Source organism: Pseudoliparis swirei, chromosome 18 (assembly GCF_029220125.1).
Source record: "Pseudoliparis swirei isolate HS2019 ecotype Mariana Trench chromosome 18, NWPU_hadal_v1, whole genome shotgun sequence".
Lineage (NCBI taxonomy): Eukaryota > Metazoa > Chordata > Actinopteri > Perciformes > Liparidae > Pseudoliparis > Pseudoliparis swirei.
The window spans coordinates 3373563-3395928 of NC_079405.1; the positions used below are offsets into that span (position 1 = coordinate 3373563).

General features: G+C 42.3%; 3 protein-coding genes across 5 annotated transcripts in view; 2 read left to right on the forward strand and 1 right to left on the reverse strand.

Annotated features, from left to right (window-relative positions):
- Positions 1-3878, forward strand: part of ip6k1 (inositol hexakisphosphate kinase 1) — a 31245-nt gene extending 27367 nt beyond the window's left edge. For both annotated transcript variants that reach the window (XM_056438356.1, XM_056438357.1), the window contains exon 9: positions 74-3878. In XM_056438356.1, coding sequence (XP_056294331.1) covers positions 74-589 — 516 coding nt within the window. In that variant the 3' untranslated portion in view covers positions 590-3878. The remainder of the gene's footprint in view (positions 1-73) is intronic.
- A 2143-nt stretch (positions 3879-6021) lies between these two features.
- On the reverse strand, positions 6022-9496 carry rps23 (ribosomal protein S23). The gene is made up of 4 exons (XM_056437225.1): positions 9450-9496; positions 7480-7639; positions 6752-6872; positions 6022-6210 (listed from the first exon to the last, which is right to left on the reverse strand). The coding sequence occupies exons 1-4, from the start codon at positions 9451-9453 to the stop codon at positions 6064-6066; spliced, it is 432 nt and encodes a 143-aa protein (XP_056293200.1). The 5' UTR covers positions 9454-9496; the 3' UTR covers positions 6022-6063.
- A 1754-nt stretch (positions 9497-11250) lies between these two features.
- atp6ap1la (ATPase H+ transporting accessory protein 1 like a) lies at positions 11251-22351 on the forward strand. Of its 2 annotated transcripts, XM_056438170.1 has the most exons (8): positions 11251-11377; positions 14022-14038; positions 15471-15550; positions 15843-15911; positions 19328-19482; positions 19605-19655; positions 20287-20524; positions 21894-22351. In XM_056438170.1, exons 1-8 carry the CDS (start codon positions 11286-11288, stop codon positions 22146-22148), a joined length of 957 nt encoding a protein of 318 aa, XP_056294145.1. In that variant the 5' UTR covers positions 11251-11285; the 3' UTR covers positions 22149-22351. The 2 variants fall into 2 exon arrangements, with proteins under 2 accessions (XP_056294145.1, XP_056294147.1); XM_056438172.1 differs by lacking the exons at positions 11251-11377; positions 14022-14038 and adding an exon at positions 15704-15750 and having other exon boundaries at positions 15484-15550.
- Positions 22352-22366: the final 15 nt, after the last annotated feature.

Below are 22366 nucleotides of genomic sequence, written 5' to 3' on the forward strand. Positions count from 1 at the left end.
ACAACGGAATTTAAATCACGTTTTTATTGTATTTATTTATTTACGATGCTGATGCTGTGACTCTTGTCTGTAGGAACCTGAGAGTCTCAGCTCTGGGCAGCAGAAGGCCCCCGCCGCGGCCCCCGCAGAGCCCCGCCGTGGCCCCGCCCCCAACCCACCGCCGGCCCCAGACGCCCTCCGTGAAATGGATTTGAGCCAGAATCCAGACCCCCCCGCGCCGCCGCCCCCTCAGGGACCTGGACCGGCGCCGGTGGCCCCGCCCCCTCCCCCGCAGGCCCCGCCCACCAAGTCAGACTGCCACTCCTTCCACCCGCCGCTCCCCTCGCACCACCCACATCCAGACTCCTCCTCCACTTCCTCCTCGGCTCCCGGCTCAATTTCCTCCCCTCCGCTCCCTCCTCCCCGCAGCCGCACCCGGCCCAAACAGCGCCCCCTGGTGGACGTGCGCATGATCGACTTCGCCCACTCCACCTTCAAGGGTTTCCGCGGCGACACGGCCGTGCACGACGGGCCGGACCGCGGCTACGTGTTCGGACTGGAGAGCCTGGTCCAGATCCTGGAGGGTCTGCAAGGCGACAACTTGGCGTAGCTGCGAACACACACACACACACACACACACACACACACACAGCTTGTTGTTAGTTCAGGTCGTGCCGCAGCGTTCTCGAGACGCTTTGGCTGTAAATATGGAAGGAGCTTATTTCGGCCGTCACCATGGCGACGTTGGCATTCTACAGTAGAGCGGTTACTATAGCAACAGACGGCGGGACAGCGGAGCCGAAAGGAGTGAAACCTCGGAGCCGATACGGAGAACTTTTGTCCGTTTGAGGCTCTGCAAAACACACACACACACACACTTGTACTCCTGTATTTGTGAGGACCGCATGGACATCATGCATTACCCAAACCCCAGAACCAGAACCCTGAAGGTCCGACCCGGAAGTCTCCCGCCGCTCGCAATTATATTTAGCTTTTCGCTTCTTAATCTAGATATTTGAGCTTCACCGCGCAGGATGTTTGTGTTTCCAGTTTCACAATCAGAGGACGAAGACAGACGCTCGTATTCAAAATGGACACTTTTAGTCTTAAAATGTGTCTGGAGGGGAAATCTTTAAACTCAGGATTTACAGCGAAGCTCAAACATCCAGAACAAGAATCGGCTAAACACACGAATGGAAGGAGGACCGGCAACGGGCGTCATCCCTCCCGAGTTCCCCAAACGCCAAGATGGACAAAAAGGAGCACACACACACACACACACACACACACACACACACAGCTGGGGAACAGTTGTCCGTGGAGCGGTTTGACAGCGCCTCTCTGAAACTCAGAGGGGGGGGGGCCTCCCTCTGAAGTTGGCCAACACTCACTCAAGCTCCTCCCCCTCCTCCCTGAGACCCCGCCCCCTTTCCTCCCCACATCCTCCACTCCTCAGCAAACCCAACCTGGACCGGTGAACATGACTCTTTTTAGCCTCACAACGCACTCATCAACACATCCAAGCAATAGACGGCGACTCCTTCTTCTTCTTCTTCTTCTTCGTCTTCTTCTTCTTCTGTTCCGTAGCGCTTCGGGGAGAGAACACGGAGTGTTTCCGCTGGTCGTCGGTGTGAACTCATCCTCTGGGTTTCTGTGTAAAGTCACTTTTTTCCCCCCAAAATCTGGCCTGCTGATATTTTTCTTCTCGTTAACAAATCCCATTTTTAAAACAAACTCTTCTCAAAGCGTTGTCCGTGTGTCCAGAGCCCGACGCCGCTCCGTCCTCTGAGCCGTAGAGCTCCATTGTTGTCTGAAGCGATTAAAAACACATCGGCGTGTTGCCCTGGGTGACATGTTCCTGAATTATCAGCACGCACACACACACACACCGTCCTGCTGCCACTGATCCTCCCTCGAGCGCCACATGTGGATCGACCCACAGCTGAAAATAGTCCCAAAGCTAATGCACTATTTCCTTCTGTTTGGTTTATGAAAAAACAAAAAAAATTAAAAAACGACAGCAACCAGCTGCTTTTAGGAAAAGTACCCAGAATTTAAAATGTGAGATTTGAAGTTTATTTTAATGTATAAAATAGATTTGGGGGGTCATCTTGTTTGATGGCCGACTGAAGGGGGGGGGGGAATCTTCAGACTCTATTTGGGGACTCGCGGTCGGCGACTCGGCGCCTTGACCACCGCCTCGAGGACTCGAGTGTCTCGACTTTGGAATTCAGCCGTTGACGAAACAATCGGAACCGCGGTCCGATCGGATTTCCCGGAGCCTTCGATCGTCCTCAGAAGACGGAGTCGCTCAGTTTGTGTGGAATTATTCAACTTTCCTTTTGTAAAGCTCCGGAGCGGCTTCTGTTCACTACTTCCTGTTGCTGGGTTTTTCTTTCTTTCTTTTTTCTTCCAATGTCAAGAAGTGAACTTTTTAACTCGACATGGGCGAGAAGTCCTTTAAGTGCTTGTATAAATATGTGATAGATTGTGTGATACAGGAGCTCCAGAAACACACGGGTCCTTGTGGTGGGATTGTTTGTGTTTGTGTGTGTGTGTGTGTGCGCGTCTGATCTATCTTTAAATTAATTCCTACTCCCGCAGTAGGAACACTTTGCTTTGAGGCTGCGAGCCAGAGACAGGAAGTCAGGATGTGTTATTGGTTTTGGTCTCTTCGTGGGATTTGTTGACAATAAGAAAATATATATATAGATTAATACCAGCCTTGGTCTTTAACTTAGGGCTGCGTGGTATTGTTGAATAACAATAATATTTAATAAGAGGAATATTTTTCTTACATATATTATATACATATATATATATATATGTGTGATACAATCACAATATGGCAAACTGCGCAAAATCATCCAAAATAATCAAATTAATTAAATGTTCCTGGGGAAAAAAATCCTTTTGCCTTTTTAAAAATCATAATTTGCTTTAGAATCATTAATTTGGACAATGTCATTTTTTTGTTTTTCAACAATGTTGAATTATTGTGCCAGGACACAAAGAAAACACGTCACGTGTGACTGTCAGCCCGATGTGGGCTCAATTAATTTGGAGATGCCGCCACTCGTCTCATCCAATTGGTCCCGAGGAGACGAGCCGTTGGCCAATCACGCTCGTCCATTGATGCTTCCTTTCAACCAGTTCCAGAGGCCGGGCTGTGACGCAGTACCGCCCCCTGCTGGACGGGAACGGGAAGGCAGGAATACGAGAGAGCGAATATAAATATTTTTATTTTTGGGGTGGTTATCGAGGTGATAATTTATTTTTTTATTGTAGCATTACCCATGTGTGTGTGTGTGTGGGTAGATGTTTTGTCTTATACATGCCCCTTCCCAAAATGTAAAGACATTCTGAGACGCTGTGTGTGCGATGTCGGGTGAATTCCGCAGTATTATTTGAGCTTACGAGTCCGTTTCATCTGCTGCCGACCCGCCTTCAGCTCAGTGCTGATCGGGTATCAATAGATAATAATAGCCAGATTGTGTTTCATGAAGAAAACTGTTGCAGTAAATCCAGACTCCAGTGAGCCCAACACTTGCTCTGGTGGGAAGCTCTATTGAACGTGTGTGTGTTAGTGTGTGTGTGTTAGAGCAGGTAGACGCCATCTTTAGCCTCTGGGTTAGTTCCACTGCACATTTCTACGGAGTTGGTAAAGAAGCATGCACCATTAACGTCCTCCTGTTTGGGGTTCAGCTTCCACCGCGGCGTCAAACGTCCTCGTTCCCGTCATCGTGGCGGCCCCACGCCGCCCCTCGCATCGCGATGCCTCATCATGGAGGTTAGCCTCAATGATGGATCAGTTATTTTTAGCAGCATTTTCTGCATCTGACGTCACCCTGACTGTTAGAACAGTGAAAGTAAGTGAGATTAAATCTTTCCAGAAGCTTTTGGGCTCTTTGTTGTCATTTCTTATCAAGATGGACACGTCCATGTCCGCCCCGACAGGTGGATATCCTGAAGGGGGAGGAGAAGAAGAAGAAGAAGAAGAAGAATCCTGCCAGTTCTCTTTAATCGCTTCGATTGTCAAATAAAATATGACAGTAGCTTCAGACACAAAGAGTCACATTCAAGTGAACGGAAACTTACAATAACTGTTTATTTAATTTATTTAAATATGGCCACTTGAGAGCAGAAGAAACTAGTTAACTCAATGACAATCAGTGGATTTGTAGTATAATATAATATTCCTAACTGTTTTAATTAGTGTATAATCTACAGACTACAAGAAGTATAATACAAGGTTCTAAGTATGTTTACAAGTTATAACTAGAACGGGCACTCGGTAGAGCGCATACCTTCGCATATCACAAGATTGGGCATTGAATTATGAACATTTTGGCATTAGTTGCATGCCAATTGGATACAAATTGACCGCGCTATGGTAAAAAGAAGATGTTGACCGTTTCATGACCTTGACCTTTGACCCTATCGATCCCAAAATATAATCAAATGGTCCCCGGATAATAACCAATCATCCCACCAAATTTCATGCGATTCGGTTTAATACTTTTTGAGTTATGCGAGTAACACGCATACAAATAAATAAATAAATACACGGCGATCAAAACATTACCTGCTGAAACTAATTGTTGGTTTTCGTTACGTCATAATGAGCGGGAGGGTCCGCCATGTTGCTACAGAAGCCCAGGAGGGACAAACCTAACGGGTTTAATTGAAGGATAACCGTAGTTCTCCTACAGATTAAACATAACAACCTAACCACTGTGTTTAGATCGAGTAGCTACAGAGCAACGTGATCACTCATGCGTCGTCCTGTTTGTGTCCTTCTGACGTGATGCAAGTCCGACATTCGCCTTTTTGTTTTTTAGCTCAATATTTGTGGTCTGTACCAACTCCCGAGGGGAGTCCCGTCTTTTTAGCTGCAAATTTAGAGCATTAATTTAGTAGCAGACAACAATTTGAAAAATAGTGGAGTAATGAGTCTCTGTGTTGTCTCCCACTGGCTAGATACTTTCCGTTTTTCGACTTTGGCTCATATTATAAATGGTAAAGTGATCTGCTATCAGTTAAACCCCGTTCCTGAATCCAGCCGTCCATGTTGAGAGCCGTGTGGAGGCAATCGATGTGCTCCAACCGTTTAGCTGCTAATGTTCACAAGCTAACTTTACTTTTAATGTTTCGTTTTTTATAGTTTCACGTTCATTTAGTTAATAATCATAGTGTGCATCGTGTGTATTTAAGCAGCTCAGAGACGATGTCACTTTTCACCTGTGACTGAAACCAGAGCCGAACGTCTGCATGAGTTCTGTCACATGATCCATGATCCATGGCTTTAGAGCACTGCGAGAATAAATGACTGATTTATACTCACGATAAATGTATAAATCTTGGAAAACAGTTAGTAAACCTCACATGGGAGTCAATCTGGTGCCCGTTTCTATATTTAACTCCAGAGGTTTATGCAGTGAGCTGATCAGCAGATTTGTTTGATTAAATTATGATTTATATTTAAATAAAATCTTTTCATTTTTGGTCCGGGGACTGACTGAGGTCAGGAGTTGGAAGAGAAGTTTGGCATTTTGGTTTGAAAAAATATAATTTATAATTATATATTAATCGTAAAATAATACCTTTAATATAGATTTTGACAGAGCTCCAACTAAAAAAAAGTACCATTAGGGCCTTAGGGTTGGTGTTTTATCCCCAGCTGATATGTTTCAGTGAACACTTCAGACAAATGGTAACATGTTTTGGATTAAAGTGATCCATTAATGCTAATCCCACTCCTCCCATCCAATTAAATTAAAACAAATTCTCTCTTCAGGAAAATGGAAGCGGAAGGGGGTGTTGACTTTTTATCAGGAATCATGTCAACCCAAGTAACAACTTAGGAAAAAGTATGAGAGAAAACACAATACATTTGTGAAGAACCTTTTGGAAGTGTAATGCATCACATGATTAGGCCAACAGATTAAAATGTAAGATTAATTTTCATGTTTTTTGAAGTCTGTAAAAAGTAACAACTGTGAAGTGACCAATACATTAAATGACAACATGAAACAACCAGTGTGTAATTGAAAATGTGTTTATTTTATTTTCTGTCTCAACATTTTATGACCTAGGTCTCTCCTTCTTGCCTTTGTACAGAGCCAGCAGGGACACGTTGGCCACCTTGACCACCTTGAAGCGAACGCCGGGAATATCACCAACGGCGTGACCTTTACGTCCGAATCCGGCCACCAGAACCTCATCGTTCTCCTGCGGAGGAGGAAGAGAGGAGAACGGCTCGTCAGTAAGAGAACACGCTTTGGGAAAACCTGAACAGAATAAATTAGCAGAACCTGGAATATAATTAGTATACAGTAAGCTTTCTGATTGGCTGTTATTCTAGCAGGGTTCTTACACATTTTGACCAATGGATTTCCATGACCAAACTGAAATCTCTGTATAAACATGAAAAATGTTGCATATTGCCGTACGCCGGCTTATATTTTAAGAAAGAATAAGAATATACACTTTTATTAATCCCCAAGGGGAAATTAGTTCTCTGCATTTAACCCATCCTTAGTTATTAGAAGCAGGGTTCAGTGCCTTGCCCCACTGAGCTAGTAATTATTTAAACTCGGCGTAAATGAACATGTGATGATAACACATTTCCATGACTTTTCCAAAACTTTTATGATGTAAGTTTTTTCCATGACTTTTCCAGGCCTGGAAATGACCATTTTAAAATTCCATGACTTTTCCAGGATTTCCATGAGCGTACGAACCCTGTTCTAGGACGGAGACGGGTATTTACCTCGATGAAGTTGAGACAACCGTCATTGGGGACGAAGGCGGTGATTTTCTTGCCGTTCTTGATGAGCTGAACTCTGACACACTTCCTGATGGCAGAGTTGGGCTGCTTAGCCTCAACACCACTGAAACACGAGGAAAAACACACGTCAACAAACTTCAAATGATAGCAGCTACCTCAAAGGAACATTATAATTCAATACTTCACAGAAACAACATAACTATGACTTTCTTGGTATGATGTAGTGAAATTGTCTGCATCCCTTGGTGACTCCAGTTGTAAACCTCTTATGTCAGGGTTCTTACACATTCTGACCAGCGGATTTCCATGACTTTAAAGCAAATTTCGATAAACAAACTGAAATCTCGGTATAAACATGAACAATTTAGAACATGTTGCGTATTGAGAGCGTACGCCGGCTTATATTTTGAACGTCTTTCTTTAAAAAACATATTAATTATTTTAAACACCGCATAAATGAACATGTGATAACAAATTTCCATGACTTTTCCAAAACTTTTATGATTTACGTTTTTTCCAGGACTTCTCCAGGCCTGGAAATGACCATTTTAAAATTCCATAACTTTTCCAGATTTTCCATGACCGTACGAACCCTGTAATGTGACGTTTGAAGCTCTCTGGTTTTAACTGGATCACGGAGAGGTCTATTAAAAATGACGAGCTGTCCACGACCGGCGTTTTGTGTTTCGCCATCACCTCTTGGTACTCACACTTTCTCCAGGACGATGCCCTTGGCGTGGGAGGCTCCTCCGAAGGGGTTGGCCTTCAGGGCCGTGCCCAGATGGGCCTTCTTGTACTGTTTATCGTGCCATCTCTGCTCACGGCGGTGATTACGGAGCTTCCTGGCTGTGCGCAGACCACGACACTTTCCTGGGAGACGAAGACCGAAAGGAAATAAAGTTAGCGCCATTGAGCCGTGTGGAAATTCAACAAAACATACTTCACATGCATTTCAAATGGTTAAATATCCCCAAACACCGCTTGAGCAGAAGAAATCATTTATATTATGACAATCATGCAAAAGCTTTGCTGCCTCCATTATGTTTGGTTTTACTTCTGTTTGCCTTTGTAAATTAGTTCTGCATGTTTTGGCTTTTAATTGTTTTAGATTATTTTCATGGTTTCCTGTAATAAACTTCTGGTTCATTTTACTAAACGCGTCTCTGGCCAAATATCAGTAATGAATCTTTGTCCTTAACGCTTCTCAAATTTATATATTGGGGTTGTTAAAGAGTTTTCCTTTTTGGCAGGTCACACATTTCAGCTTCACACTGTTCGTTAAGATGCTTCTTTTCTTCTGGTTTAGTAACACCGGCCGGCAGCAACAGGCTCTTAAATAACCAGAATCCTGTCAACCCCCTAAATTAAAAACGTGGTCTCTTAACCCTCCTGTTACCTTTGGGGTCAATTTGACCACATTCAATGTTTGACATCTCTTAAAAAATGATTAACATCATTTTTTTTGCTTCCTATTTTATGGCTTTTCCTAATTTATTGGGGACAACTGGGAAAACATAAAATTCACATGATATGTTTTCACTGTCCTGAACACAACTTGTACGCATCTGTGTCAATTTGACCCCAGGCTGTTTTTCACCATGTAAAACACATAAGAAATATCAACTTTTTTATTTATTTAAAGGGCTATTTAGGTAGTCAACAAACAAACATAAAGTACCTCACACTTAAACTTGGGAAACAAAAATAATTCTAATAATTTTCTGGAGGTTTTAATTGCTGGGGTCAAAAAGGGTAAAAGATTGTTAGTAAATTTAAAGGTAACAGGAGGGTTAAACCACAAACTAAACATTTAATTCAAACTCCAAGACGCCATCCAGGTAATTTGCTTTCCACACCTGAAGGTTAGAAACATTTAGATGTAAGGTGTGATTTAAAAACTCCTTCCCTTAGGAACTGGGTTGGTCTCGCTGTGTCCAAATTATTTGACATAAAGAAACGTTTAAATAGTTGATTTGCTTTAAACGTTACAATAATTACGTTGCGTCGGCTGTCAAGTGGATAAGCGAACAATCCGAGCTTTAATAAGCCCGGATTCACACCAACTACGTACAAATGTACGCCGTAAACCTACAAATCAAGTAAATTAAATGTAGCACTGTGTGAAGATTTATAGTTAGTTTAACATCTGCTGCCGTCTTAAAGCCGTTGACCGTTAAATTGAGCAAATATGAACATTAACACTCACTTAAAATCCGTCTGCGCGTTTAATTTCGGCATTTTATCCCAGAAACCTGTCGCGTTTGTTGAGAAGTGAGCGGACTGAGGAGCTAACGAAGCTAACGACGCTTTACGTCACGAGCACGAGGCTGACCGATCAAAAACACAGAGCCCGCGAATATATACACGATACCAGAGGACGTTATGTTGTTATGTTATTCAGCCGTTCAGCTAAGTTCGATAAGTGTTAATATATGGAGTAAGAGGGACGTGTGCTATGCTAAGCTAACCATGCTAACACGCAGCTCTGATGTGTCATGGCCGCTCCACGTTGCGGTGAGACAGAAACGTACAAACTGTCCGATTTAGTCATTTAAGGAGTTATTTTCCACCGCAAACGCATTTTAAACAGTTTGTAAGACATTCCTCTGCCACACGATAGTGAAAAAATCACAGCGGCGAAGGGAATAATTGAATGTTTAGGGTGAAGTAAAAGCGGTACCCATGATTGCAGAAGCGAGCCTGGGTTGGAAAGGAAGGACCCAGGATGCACCGCGGCAATGTCTACTCTGAGGACCCCGGCTGGGAGAGCGACAGAAGATGCCTGATGGAAATGATCACTCGAATCCAAACGACGACGGTTTCTTTATACGCTGTTATTTCTTATACAGAACATATACTTTGTTTAGTTTTAATCTTAGGTTTGTAAGCTATTTAACATTGTATAGATGTGTGCATTGACTATTTACGGTAGATGCAGAATCTGTTGTTTAAGAGATGAATTTAAAAAAATGTTTTACCAGTATTCGCCTCATCGAAAATAATAATATATCTTTCTCATATTTTTTTAATCTGAGGAAGATATATTGGTGTTCAGTTTATTTATTTTACAGTATTACAAAAAAATGTACTGTATTTATTATATATATTTCAATGCTAACAGTATTAGCATTGAAATATACTTATACCAAAAGTAAAATGTAAATGTAACCTGCTCATTATGTGTGTTATGTTATTGAATTATAATGTATTTATCACTTATAATTCATTCACAGGTGGAGCTCATTTTCATGACTTTTTTGCATTGACTATTTACGGTAGATGCAGAATCTGTTGTTTAAGAGGTGAATTAAAAAAAATGTTTTACCAGTATTCGCCTCATCGAAAATAATAATATATCTTTCTCATATTTTTTTAATCTGAGGAAGATATATTGGTGTTCAGTTTATTTATTTTACAGTATTACAAAAAAAAGTACTGTATTTATTATATATATTTCAATGCTAACAGTATTAGCATTGAAATATACTTATACCAAAAGTAAAATGTAAATGTAACCTGCTCATTATGTGTGTTATGTTATTGAATTATAATGTATTTATCATTTATAATTCATTCACAGGTGGAGCTCATTTTAATGACTTTTTTGCATTGACTATTTACGGTAGATGCAGAATCTGTTGTTTAAGAGATGAATTTAAAAAAAATTTTTACCAGTATTCGCCTCATCGAAAATAATAATATATCTTTCTCATATTTTTTAAATCTGAGGAAGATATATTGGTGTTCAGTTTATTTATTTTACAGTATTACAAAAAAATGTACTGTATTTATTATATATATTTCAATGCTAACAGTATTAGCATTGAAATATACTTATACCAAAAGTAAACTGTAAATGTAACCTGCTCATTATGTGTGTTATGTTATTGAATTATAATGTATTTATCACTTATAATTCATTCACAGGTGGAGCTCATTTTAATGACTTTTTTGCTGTCATATACATGTGGTGGAGTAAAGAGTGCAATGTTTACTCTGAAATGTACTGGAGTAGAAATATAAAATAGCATTACATGGAAATGTACTTAAATACAGCACTGCAGTAAATACAGTTACAATACACCACTGGTCTTACTATTATTCCCTCTTTATTCTCAATTATCCATCAACACTCTTACCGAATGTCTATTTTTTATTTGCTTGTGCAGTGCCCTATAGAACAGTAGAATAATACACAATACATTGTGAAATGAATGAGAAGCCATGGATGTTTTCCATGTCTAAAGAAAAGGTATAAAGGCATCTCACTTCTCAATTGTTTCTTCAACCCTTTGTGCAGTGAAAATGAGAAAATGTGAAGGAAATCAAGGGGCGGGGCTCCGTCAACCCCTCGTCTGCCTGTGCTCTGTCCTGATTGGCTGATCCGTCCGTTTGTCATGTGGGGGGTTTAAAGACGGCTGATTAAAGTAGATTACTCAAGGGGAGAGTGCGTGTGTATGCGTGTGTGTGCGCGCGCGTGTGTGTGTGCCGGCATCCCACTCTGGTCGCCGCAGCGATGGCTTCACCATGGAAACACTGCATCCTCCTCCTCCTCCTCTTCCTCCTTCTCCCCCATCTGAAGTCTTCCTCCTGCCTCGTTGCCGACAGGTAAAACCGAGACGTGGGATGAGGTTTTACCTTGATGCTCGTGGATGCTTGACCTCTCGAGACGCTCTAATCTGACACTTGACATCGGCTCCAAGATTACTGATGCGCTGCGACCTCGTTTCTGAATTGATTGGGTTTATTTATTTAAATTAGCATTTTTATTTTATCATGTGGGGACAGAAAGACAATCTGGAAACCCAGCATTTGCATGTAGTCCAAGGTAAAACGGTTAGCTGCTGTTGTCCCACCCAGGAGGGACAGAGCTGGAGTTTTTAATCTAAATATTCACTCTCTTTTTAGCTGTTTTTTATTAAATTTATTTTTTAATCTTCCAACCCCTGAGCTAAATAGAAGCGCATCCTAACCGGCTCGATGCTCCACTTTGTCCACCAGCTAATCTCTAACTTTGTCATGGCTGCTGGCTCCCGAGCAGTTAGAGATGATGCTGCAGGATTCATGAGAAAAAAACTCAAACAATAGAGGAAATATTGTTCTCAAGCAAACGCAAACCATGTATCCCATCCCAGTGGTATGTGGCAGCACGTCTGACATCATGTGTGTGTGTGTTCTGTTGAAAACCTGAAATCACATTTTTATGTCTCTACACCTTCTCACAACCTTTTATTCGCCCAGATCTTTCACAAAACATATAATAATGAATACGCTCGTGAAGCAGAATTGTACAAACGTTGCGTTGGACCTGTAAGATGCATGATGCAGATATGCATTTGGTTAAAAGCATCTGCTAAATGACATGTAATGTAATGTAATGCATGAATCAGGCTTCTGCAGAATCATTCGATGTCGGCGTTATTTGAGGGGAACAAAATACAAATGGGATGAAAACGTCTGTGCAGGATGTGTAGAACGAGAGCTGTCCTAGTTTGTCATTTATTATGGTGCATGCTGCAAAATCTCCTTTGTGGCTGAGAGCCACCACGTCCTTTGTGTGTGTGTGTCTGTGTGATTATGTAATCAGTGCAATCACACACTTCACAGTCCGGCCCTGACAAAAGGAGCTCAACCTTTTTGTGTGGCTGTGATTCTGGTTGTATTTGTCTATCTGTGCCTTTTTGTTTTAAACAAAGCGCATTTAAATACATTTCGTATGAGCTGATGTTTTATTCTGAGATGGAGAATGGAGGGGGGTTGGGGGGGGGGCACGTGGCTCGTTGAGATCAGACTAGACTGTATACTGTATTTTATTAGGCGACATTATTGTTATTGTTGAATAGGTGCGTGATCAATAAAGTTCTCATCTTGTCTTATGACATAGATTATTGTGACTGAATGGGTAAAGAAAACAAAACTTAAATATGAGGCGACAAATTAATATTTCAAAATAAAGGACGTTTTATTTCATGCCAGGTTCTGTATGATTGTAAATGTTGTCGTAAATATGAAATAGTGTTTTAAATTCAAAGCGTGGGATTGCCTCTACACGGCTCTCAACATGGCGGCGGCTGAGTAAAAGCTAAATAAATACATATATATTTAGAGGCGATTAAAAAAAGTAATGTTGTCATTCAAATTAATCTTTAACTTTTGTATTATTTATTAAAAACAACTTTAATAAAAAAAAAATGTCTTCTGTTTTATTGGTAAATTATTACCGATAACACCATAACTCTATATACAAAATAATTAATGAGGCGAAAGGGGTTATTTACACAATATCATCGCATTTGTATAATCAACATGATATCAATATTTCATTTTAAAATGTCATGGTTATGTCAATATTTGTCGGCGTATATTCCGACACCCCTCGCTGGCAGCTTGGGGTGCTCAGTGTTTGACTGAGGGGGCACCTTAGGGTGGGCCTTACGCTTCTGTGACCACACCAGAGGTCTGTCTGCACGATAAAACCTGAACTGAATTATTATTATTTTATTTTTTAAACGCAGTCCGTGTTTTGGTGTTTTTGCTACTTTTCCACCGTCAGTTTAATCGGGGTCAGAGTGGGAGGTCACACAATAGAACGTCTCTGTTCCAGGATGATCACTCTGTCTGGTATCTTAGACACTAATCCACCAGGTCGACGGCTGGGTCACTCCTCTGACAGAATGCATTCTGGGTAGTCTGTTGACTGCCCTCCCTCTCTTTTCTTAACTTCATTATTTATTAGGGTGAGTTAACCTATTGTCATGATGTTATATTTTCTATAATTTTAAAAGTAAACATCGATAGTTCTCAACTCAAATCTCTTATTTGGCTTTCATGAGCCGCTATTCTTTTTTAAATTTCTTGTCAGATACGCCGACAGTCAAATAATAAGGAGTCAGAATCAGATTTTAATTGTGTGGTTGTACATTTCTTTTAAAAAATTATAATATTTCTTTACAATTGATAAACAAGCCAATAAACACAATCTAGAATTTAAGAAAATAATCAATGAAAACAAATCTGTTGAAAAATAAAAAGATACAATATTTATATCTTATTTTTAAACAATAGTTAAAACACTCCATCAGAACTGACCGACATGTCGTGCCAGATACGATCATTTATTAATAATGTGATCTAAAATCAAAGAAATGCCGATCAATGAAAGAGAAAATCAAATCAATTAAAACCAGAAACTGTGTTAACTTAAGAGTGGAAAATGTAAAAGTGTTGATCCTCCTGATACTTTTGTTCACAGTGTTACTCCGGACCACGGTGAGTAGAACATCTGTCTGTCTGTCTGTGGTTGTGTCTGTGTGTCTTGCTGTCTGTCTGTCTGTGTGTGTTTTTTCGCCTGTCTGTGTGTTTGTCTGAAAAATGTGTATATATGTGTATATATATATATATTAGGGCTGTCAGCGTTAACGCGTTAATCTATGCGATTAATTTGGCCGCGTTAACGCACTAAAATATATTAACGCAACTTTGTTTACTTCCGGTGTTCGTTGAAGTTTTTACACTGTTTCCGTTTTTAAAACAATTATTTCTCCGCGAAAATAAGAAGCAGAAATCAGTTTAACTCGTGGATGAATCAGTCGGGTTTCCTCCTGCTCCTCCTTCCTCCCGTCTCCCCCTCTGATACACAGAGGAACGGAGGGGCGACGTGTCGGGGGACGCGGCGCGGAAAGAACTCGTCACACGAATCCTTCACTGTGATTGGTCAATCCGTTTGTCTGTCAACATTTTGGGAAAAAAACAACCAATGAACACTCAGTAAATCACAAAGGACCTCCCACCTCACAGGTAAGGCTCATTAGCAGCCTGTCAGTCAGAGAACCAGAGAACACGGCGCGAGGACAATGAGCCTCATTATAGAGCTGAGATTGTTCTGGAATGTTTGATGTATAACACGTGGGTATGTGTCATATGCAAACGCCTTTAAAAGGTGAATTTACATTTTTTTGTAAAATCGAGAACATGAGCCCAGCCTCTAGAGCAGGGCTATTCAACTTCAGTAGCAGTGGCCATAAATAAAAAATCAGGGGGGTGTGGGGCCGAATAGAATATTTGATGATTGGGGGGGGGGGAGTGAGGGTGGAGCGCGAGCTGAGAAGAGAGGTTGACGGGGGGACAGTGTGAGGCGTGAGAGCGGAGTTAAACGCAGTTAAAATGCATGTGGTTGGCGGGCCGCTAGTTAAAGAGGCCTGCTCTAGAGGATTAACGTGACATATGTGAATGTCAGTCAGTTACCAAGGCCACTGGTTCTGCTGTTCAGTGTTAAAGATGACAGGACCAATGGGGTCTCAATATACTTTTTTTTTTACTAATCTGGATGTTTCACTGAAGAAACAATTTATCATCCATGATATTAAATACCTCGCTGGCACTTTATAGGTAGGAGCCTCTTTGAAACACAGCTCTTTGTGAAGTTTGGTCTTTAAAAAGAAAAAGAAAAAACTTTTAATCGCGATTAATCGCGATTAATGAATTTCAAAATGTGCGATTAATTAGTTAATTTTTTTAATCGATTGACAGCCCTAATATATATATGTGTGTGTATATATATACACACATACATATATATATGTATGTATATATATATATACAGTATACATATATATATGTGTGTATATATATATATATATATGTGTGTGTGTGTGTGTGTGATTTAATACATAAAACAAAGGAACTCCTGTTGTCTCTTCAGATGAAGAGGTGGTTGAGGCTGATGGAGGGATGTGGACGGAGGAGAGTTTGATGTCTTTAAAGCAGCCGTTCAGACAACAGGTGAGTCAACGCTCCACCTGTAACAACACACCTCACCTCCCAGGGTTCAACGAAGCCTCTACCTGTCATCTTCAAAAACACTTCAGAGTCCTCGAGGACACGAAAAAGAAAGAGAGCGTTTAGTTTCACTGCTGAGTAAAACGATGTCCACAGGGACAGAAAAGAACAGGAAGAAGAAAGGAAAGAAGCATCCATGTGATGTGAGGATGAACACCACGTGTTACGCAAGAGCTTCTTCGTGGATATGAAATGATAAACAAGTCTGTCCTCTGTCCTCTGTCCTCCTCTTCAGTCTCCAGATGTGTCCCGGAGGAACTTACTTCAGATGCCAGGAGCTGCAGTTCCCTTCCCTCCCCTCAAGGTGGCAGCCCATCCATTATGTTATGTCCTCTCATACTTTAGTCCTCATAAACCAGGTGCTGTCCACTCATACTTTAGTCCTCATAAACCAGGTGTTGTCCACTCATACTTTAGTCCTCATAAACCAGGTGCTGTCCACTCATACTTTAGTCCTCATAAACCAGGTGCTGTCCACTCATACTTTAGTCCTCATAAACCAGGTGTTGTCCTCTCATACTTTAGTCCTCATAAACCAGGTGTTGTCCTCTCATACTTTAGTCCTCATAAACCAGGTGCTGTCCACTCATACTTTAGTCCTCATAAACCAGGTGTTGTCCTCTCATACTTTAGTCCTCATAAACCAGGTGCTGTCCACTCATACTTTAGTCCTCATAAACCAGGTGTTGTCCACTCATACTTTAGTCCTCATAAACCAGGTGCTGTCCTCTCATACTTTAGTCCCGTCCACCAGGTGTTGTCCTCTCATACTTTAGTCCTCATAAACCAGGTGTTGTCCACTCATACTTTAGTCCTCATAAACCAGGTGTTGTCCACTCATACTTTAGTCCTCATAAACCAGGTGTTGTCCACTCATAATTTAGTCCTCATAAACCAGGTGTTGTCCACTCATACTTTAGTCCTCATAAACCAGGTGTTGTCCACTCATACTTTAGTCCTCATAAACCAGGTGTTGTCCACTCATACTTTAGTCCTCATAAACCAGGTGTTGTCCACTCATACTTTAGTCCTCATAAACCAGGTGTTGTTTCAAGTTTCAAGTTTCAAGTTTTTATTGTCACATCCCCTTTTATACAAGTATAATCGGTTCGTGAAATTCTTATGTGCAAAACACCCGACAGCAGTAGCAGACTAAAAAAAGAATAAGAATGAGAATAAACTATACAATATCCACACACAAAAAAGAAGAAAGTATTAACAATATATATATAAAACAATGTAATAGAATATACATCATGACAATATATATATATAAAACAATGTAATAAAATATACACTTTTTTGAGACTATATATATATATATATGTATATACATACAATATATATATAAACAATGTAATAAAATATACACCATGGCCATAGATATTCACAGAATATGTTCTGGTGTGTAGTGTTAATGAGGGTCTCAGTCCTTGTTCAGCAGCCTGATGGCCTGACTGAAGAAGCTGTCCTCAGTCTGTTTGCGGCACTTGATACTGCGGTATCGCCTGCCTGACGGTAGAAGGGTGAACAGTTTGTGCGCGGGGTGGTTATTGTCTTTCATCATCCGTTTGGCCCTGGCCACGCACCGCTTGGTGTATATGTCCAGGATGGAGGGAAGCTCACCTCCAACGATGTACTGTGCCGACCGCACCACCCTCTGTAGTGCCCTACGCCCAGGGCGGTGCAGTTCCGTACCAGACGGTGATGCAACCTGTCAGAACACTCTCGATGGTACTGGTGTAGAATGTTCTGAGGATGCGGGGGCCATGTTGAATTTCCTCAGTCGCCTAAGGAAATACAGGCGTTGTTGGGCCCTTTTCACCACGTGAGTGGTGTGCGTGGTCCATGTGAGGTCCTCGGAGATGTGCACGCCGGAACTTGAAGCTGCTGACCCTCTCTACTGCAACTCCGTCTATGGAGATGGGGTGTGCTCTCTCTCCGCTTCCTGTAGTCCACGATCAGCTCCTTGGTCTTCTTGACGTTGAGGACGAGGCTGTTCTCCTGGCACCACTGTACCAGTGATCCAACCTCCTCCCTGTAGGCTGTCTCGTCGTCGTCGGTGATCAGCCCCAACACTGTTGTGTCGTCAGCAAACTTGATGATGACGTTGGAGCTGTGCATGGCCGTGCAGTCGTGTGTACAGGAGTAGAGGAGAGGGCTCAACACGCATCCCTGAGGGGCTCCCGTGTTGAGGGTCAGCGGCTCTGAGGTGGTACCGCCATCCTCACCACCTGGCGGCGGCCCGACAGGAAGTCCAGTATCCAGCTGCACATGGTAGAGTGCAGGCCTAGACCTCTGAGCTTGGTGTCGAGCTTGGCGGGAACAATAGTGTTGAACGCTGAGCTGTAGTCCACAACCAGCATTCGACACAACAGTTCCTCCTCCAGGTGGGAAAGGGCGGTGTGAAGTGCCATGGCACCGCGCGTCGGTGGATCTGTTTTGACGATATGCAAATTGCCATGGGTCCAGCGTGGCAGGCAACATGGAACAAATGAAGTCCTTGACCAACCTCTCAAGCATTTACTGACAATCGAGGTGAGGGCTACGGGTCTCCAGTCATTCAGGCAGGTTACCTTGGGGTGTTTGGGGACAGGCACAATGGTGGACATCTTGAAGCTCTCAGGAACAACAGCCTGGGACAGGAGAGGTTGAAGATGTCTGCGAAGACTCCTGCCAACTGGTCTGCACATGCTCTGAGGGCGCGCCCGGATGTGGTCGGGACCTGCCGCCTTCGGATGTCCACCCGCTTGAAGGCTCTGCGCACGCCAGCCTCTGAGATGATCAGCAGGCTGGTCTCCTCGCGGCGCTGCCTTCGCGGGCTGCCGTTCACGTCGAACCGAGCAAAGAATGTATTTAGCTCGCCTGGGAGGGAGGTAGAGGAGTTCTCTTCACCGCTGGTTTTCCCTCTGAAGTCCGTGATTGTCTGTAGCCCCTTCCACACACCTCTCACGTCATGGCTCTTGAGCTTCTCCTCCACCTTGTTCCTGAACTCCCGCTTGGCAGAGCCGATGGTCTTACGGAGGTCGTAGCGGGCTCTTTTGTATTCCGCCATATTCCCGGAGTCCACTCATACTTTAGTCCTCATAAACCAGGTGTTGTCCACTCATACTTTAGTCCTCATAAACCAGGTGTTGTCCACTCATAATTTAGTCCTCATAAACCAGGTGTTGTCCACTCATACTTTAGTCCTCATAAACCAGGTGTTGTCCACTCATACTTTAGTCCTCATAAACCAGGTGTTGTCCACTCATACTTTAGTCCTCATAAACCAGGTGTTGTCCACTCATACTTTAGTCCTCATAAACCAGGTGTTGTCCACTCATACTTTAGTCCTCATAAACCAGGTGCTGTCCACTCATACTTTAGTCCTCATAAACCAGGTGTTGTCCACTCATACTTTAGTCCTCATAAACCAGGTGTTGTCCACTCATACTTTAGTCCTCATAAACCAGGTGTTGTCCACTCATACTTTAGTCCTCATAAACCAGGTGCTGTCCACTCATACTTTAGTCCTCATAAACCAGGTGTTGTCCACTCATACTTTAGTCCTCATAAACCAGGTGTTGTCCACTCATACTTTAGTCCTCATAAACCAGGTGTTGTCCTCTCATACTTTAGTCCTCATAAACCAGGTGTTGTCCTCTCATACTTTAGTCCCGTCCACCAGGTGTTGTCCACTCATACTTTAGTCCTCATAAACCAGGTGTTGTCCACCAGGTGTTGTCCGATGGGGAGCCGTGCGTCCTCTTCCAGGCCAGGAAGCTGTCTCTGCGCTACGAGAAGCAGAAGCAGCTGGACCTGACGGAGAGAGCCTTTTCTCCTCAGACACCTGTGGACACCAGCCAGTCTGTCTGCCGCCAGGACAAGGCCACGTACGTATACCTGTCTGTCTGACCCGACTGTCTGCCTGCCTGTCTGACTCCACCTTTTAAAGACATTTTTCAGCAGTTACTTATGTCATACTGACCTCCATTGGTGTGTCTGTCTTCACCAGGCTGGTCATGAGGTTTGGAGATGTGGAGGACTTTAAAGGCCTGTCCATCAGGTCAGTCCTACCATCTTAAAATATACCATCTAATGAAAAAGAGCCTCATAGTTATTTAGTAAACAACTCCACGTGATACTTTTAAGGCATGAAGGTCTACAGCCGTGGTAACACCACCTGAAATACACCACAGTTCAAAAGTTTGGGGTCACCCACTCAGACAATTTCGTGTTTTCCATGAAAACTCACTTTTTTATTTATCAAATGATTTGAAAAATGAATAGAAAACATAGTCAAGACACTGACAAGGTTAGAAATAATGATTTTTATTGTAAATATTAATGTTGTTCTTCTTGTGGCTCAAAGGAAGGCCAGTTTTATAGCTACTCTCAGCAGTATAACTGTTTTCAGCTGCGCTCACATAAAAAGGGGTTTCAAGGGTTTTCTACCCCTCCGTTAGTCTTCTAAGGCGATAACACAATGTACCATTAGAACACTGGAGATGGGCCTCTATACACCCATGTAGAGACTTCATTACACACCAGAGAATAGTCATTTACCACATTAACTATGGAGAGAGAGTATTTATGATTCATTAATGTTATCTATATTGATAAAAACAGTGCTTTGAAAAATAATGACATTTGTAGTGTCCACGGTAACATTCGGCCCGTCGTGCCTCTGTCGTCAGGCTGCAGCTGTCCAACACCTTCCACGAGTCTTCGGACCAGTGGTGGTTCTCGGTGGACAGCGTCTCTCTGCTTTACAACACCTCCGAGGAGGCCGTGTTCAACGCCAGCAACGTGTACGCTCCGGCCTCCTCCTCCTACCACTGCCTCCACGTCAGCAGCCTGCAGCGCTACAGCGCCCTGCTGCTGCCCAGCAGCGAGCCCGCCCGCCGCTGGACCGTCACCTTCACCAACTTCCAGGTACCTGGTCTGTTCGCCCGGTTGAAACGAAACTCTGATTAAACCCACTTTACACGTCCTGCAGAACACGAAGGAGCATTTAGCAGCTAGAGAGACAGATGCTATCCTCTGGAGTTGGTGGAGACCAAAAACAGGTGTAAAGGGAGTGAATATTGGATTTGCATTACCGTACAAAAGTTTGGGGTCACTTAGAAATGTCCTTATTTTTCAAAGCACTGTTTTTTTCAATGAAGATAACATTAAATGAATCATAAATGCTCTCTCTACATAGTTAATGTGGTAAATGACTATTCTCTGGTGTGTAATGAAGTCTCTACATGGGTGTATAGAGGCCCATCTTCAGTGTTCTAATGGTACATTGTGTTATCGCCTTAGAAGACTAACGGAGGGGTAGAAAACCCTTGAAACCCCTTTTTATATGATCGCAGCTGAAAACAGTTATGCTGCTGAGAGAAGCTATAAAACTGGCCTTCCTTTGAGCCACAAGAAGAACTACATTAATATTTACAATAAAAATCATTATTTATAACCTCGTCAATGTCTTGACTATTTTTTCTAAGCGTGAGTTTTCATGGAAAACACCAAATTGTCTTGGTGACCCCAAACTTTTGAACGGTGGTGTAGATTCATCAGGTGCAGCCAAAACGACTCCAAATAAATGTCAATGTGTCTCTGTAACATGCTGGATGTATGAATAAGATAATTCAATTCAATTCAGTTTATTTATATAGCCCAATTTCACAAATTACAAATTTGTCTCGGAGTGCTTTACAATCTGTACACATAGACATCCCTGCCCCAGAACCTCGCATCGGATCAGGAAAAACTCCCAAATAACCCTTCAGGTGGGATTTGTCCTGCAGTGGTGACATTTACAGGATTACAGCAGCAAAGGGGGAAAGTACACACAAGACATAGAAGGATCAAATATAACAAGTAAATAAAACAGTAAACAGTCTAAGGTATCTGAAATATATACAATATACAATAATATGTACACACAGGCAGAGTAAATATGGTTATTTCCACAAATAAACAACAAGTTCACCAGATCAAAGATGGCATGTCTTGTTGCCGCTGCCTTCGAGTGGCCAAAGGAAATCAGTTATTGCAGGTTTGAACAAAATTGACTGATGCTCGGGGTAATTTTATTTATTTATTTGCGTACTAATGGTTATTTGTGGACTCAAATAAAAAAGTAAAAAATATTTACATTGGATGGTTGTTTGGATTTTAACTCCACCCGAGCACCTCGACTCCAGAGAGGATTTACTTCACTGAACTCTTGAAGATAAACTTGATTTCTGAACTGTAACACTGTGAATTTGATCTTAAATCATCTGAACAATGTCCCCGTTCCCCTCGTCAGATCCAGGCCTTCAACGTCACCGCCGGTAGATTTTCTCCCGCGAGCGTCTGCGCCACCTTCATGACGCCGGCCATTCTGATGGGCCTCGTCACTTCCCTCATCCTGCTGCTGGTCCTGGCCTACGCCCTGCACATGGTGGTCCACCTGAAGCACATCGAGCACGACGAAGAACACAAGGCCGACTACTTCCCCCAAAGCCCCGAACATCTGGAACACTGCTGTCAGGACTACGACGCAGAGAAAAATATGCTGTAGAGTAGCCGAGGGGATAATTAGAGACTGTTGCACTTTCAAAAAGAGACACGTCTTATTTGATGCTGACACCTGGGGACATTTTAAACTCAGGATTAGATTTTTGAAATATACGTTTTCATTTTTATTTTATTTTAGATGTCATTTTAGTGAATTTCTGCATTTGTTTTTTATAACAAAATGAATAAAATCTGAATACAAATGTTTTTCTTTAGTTGTGT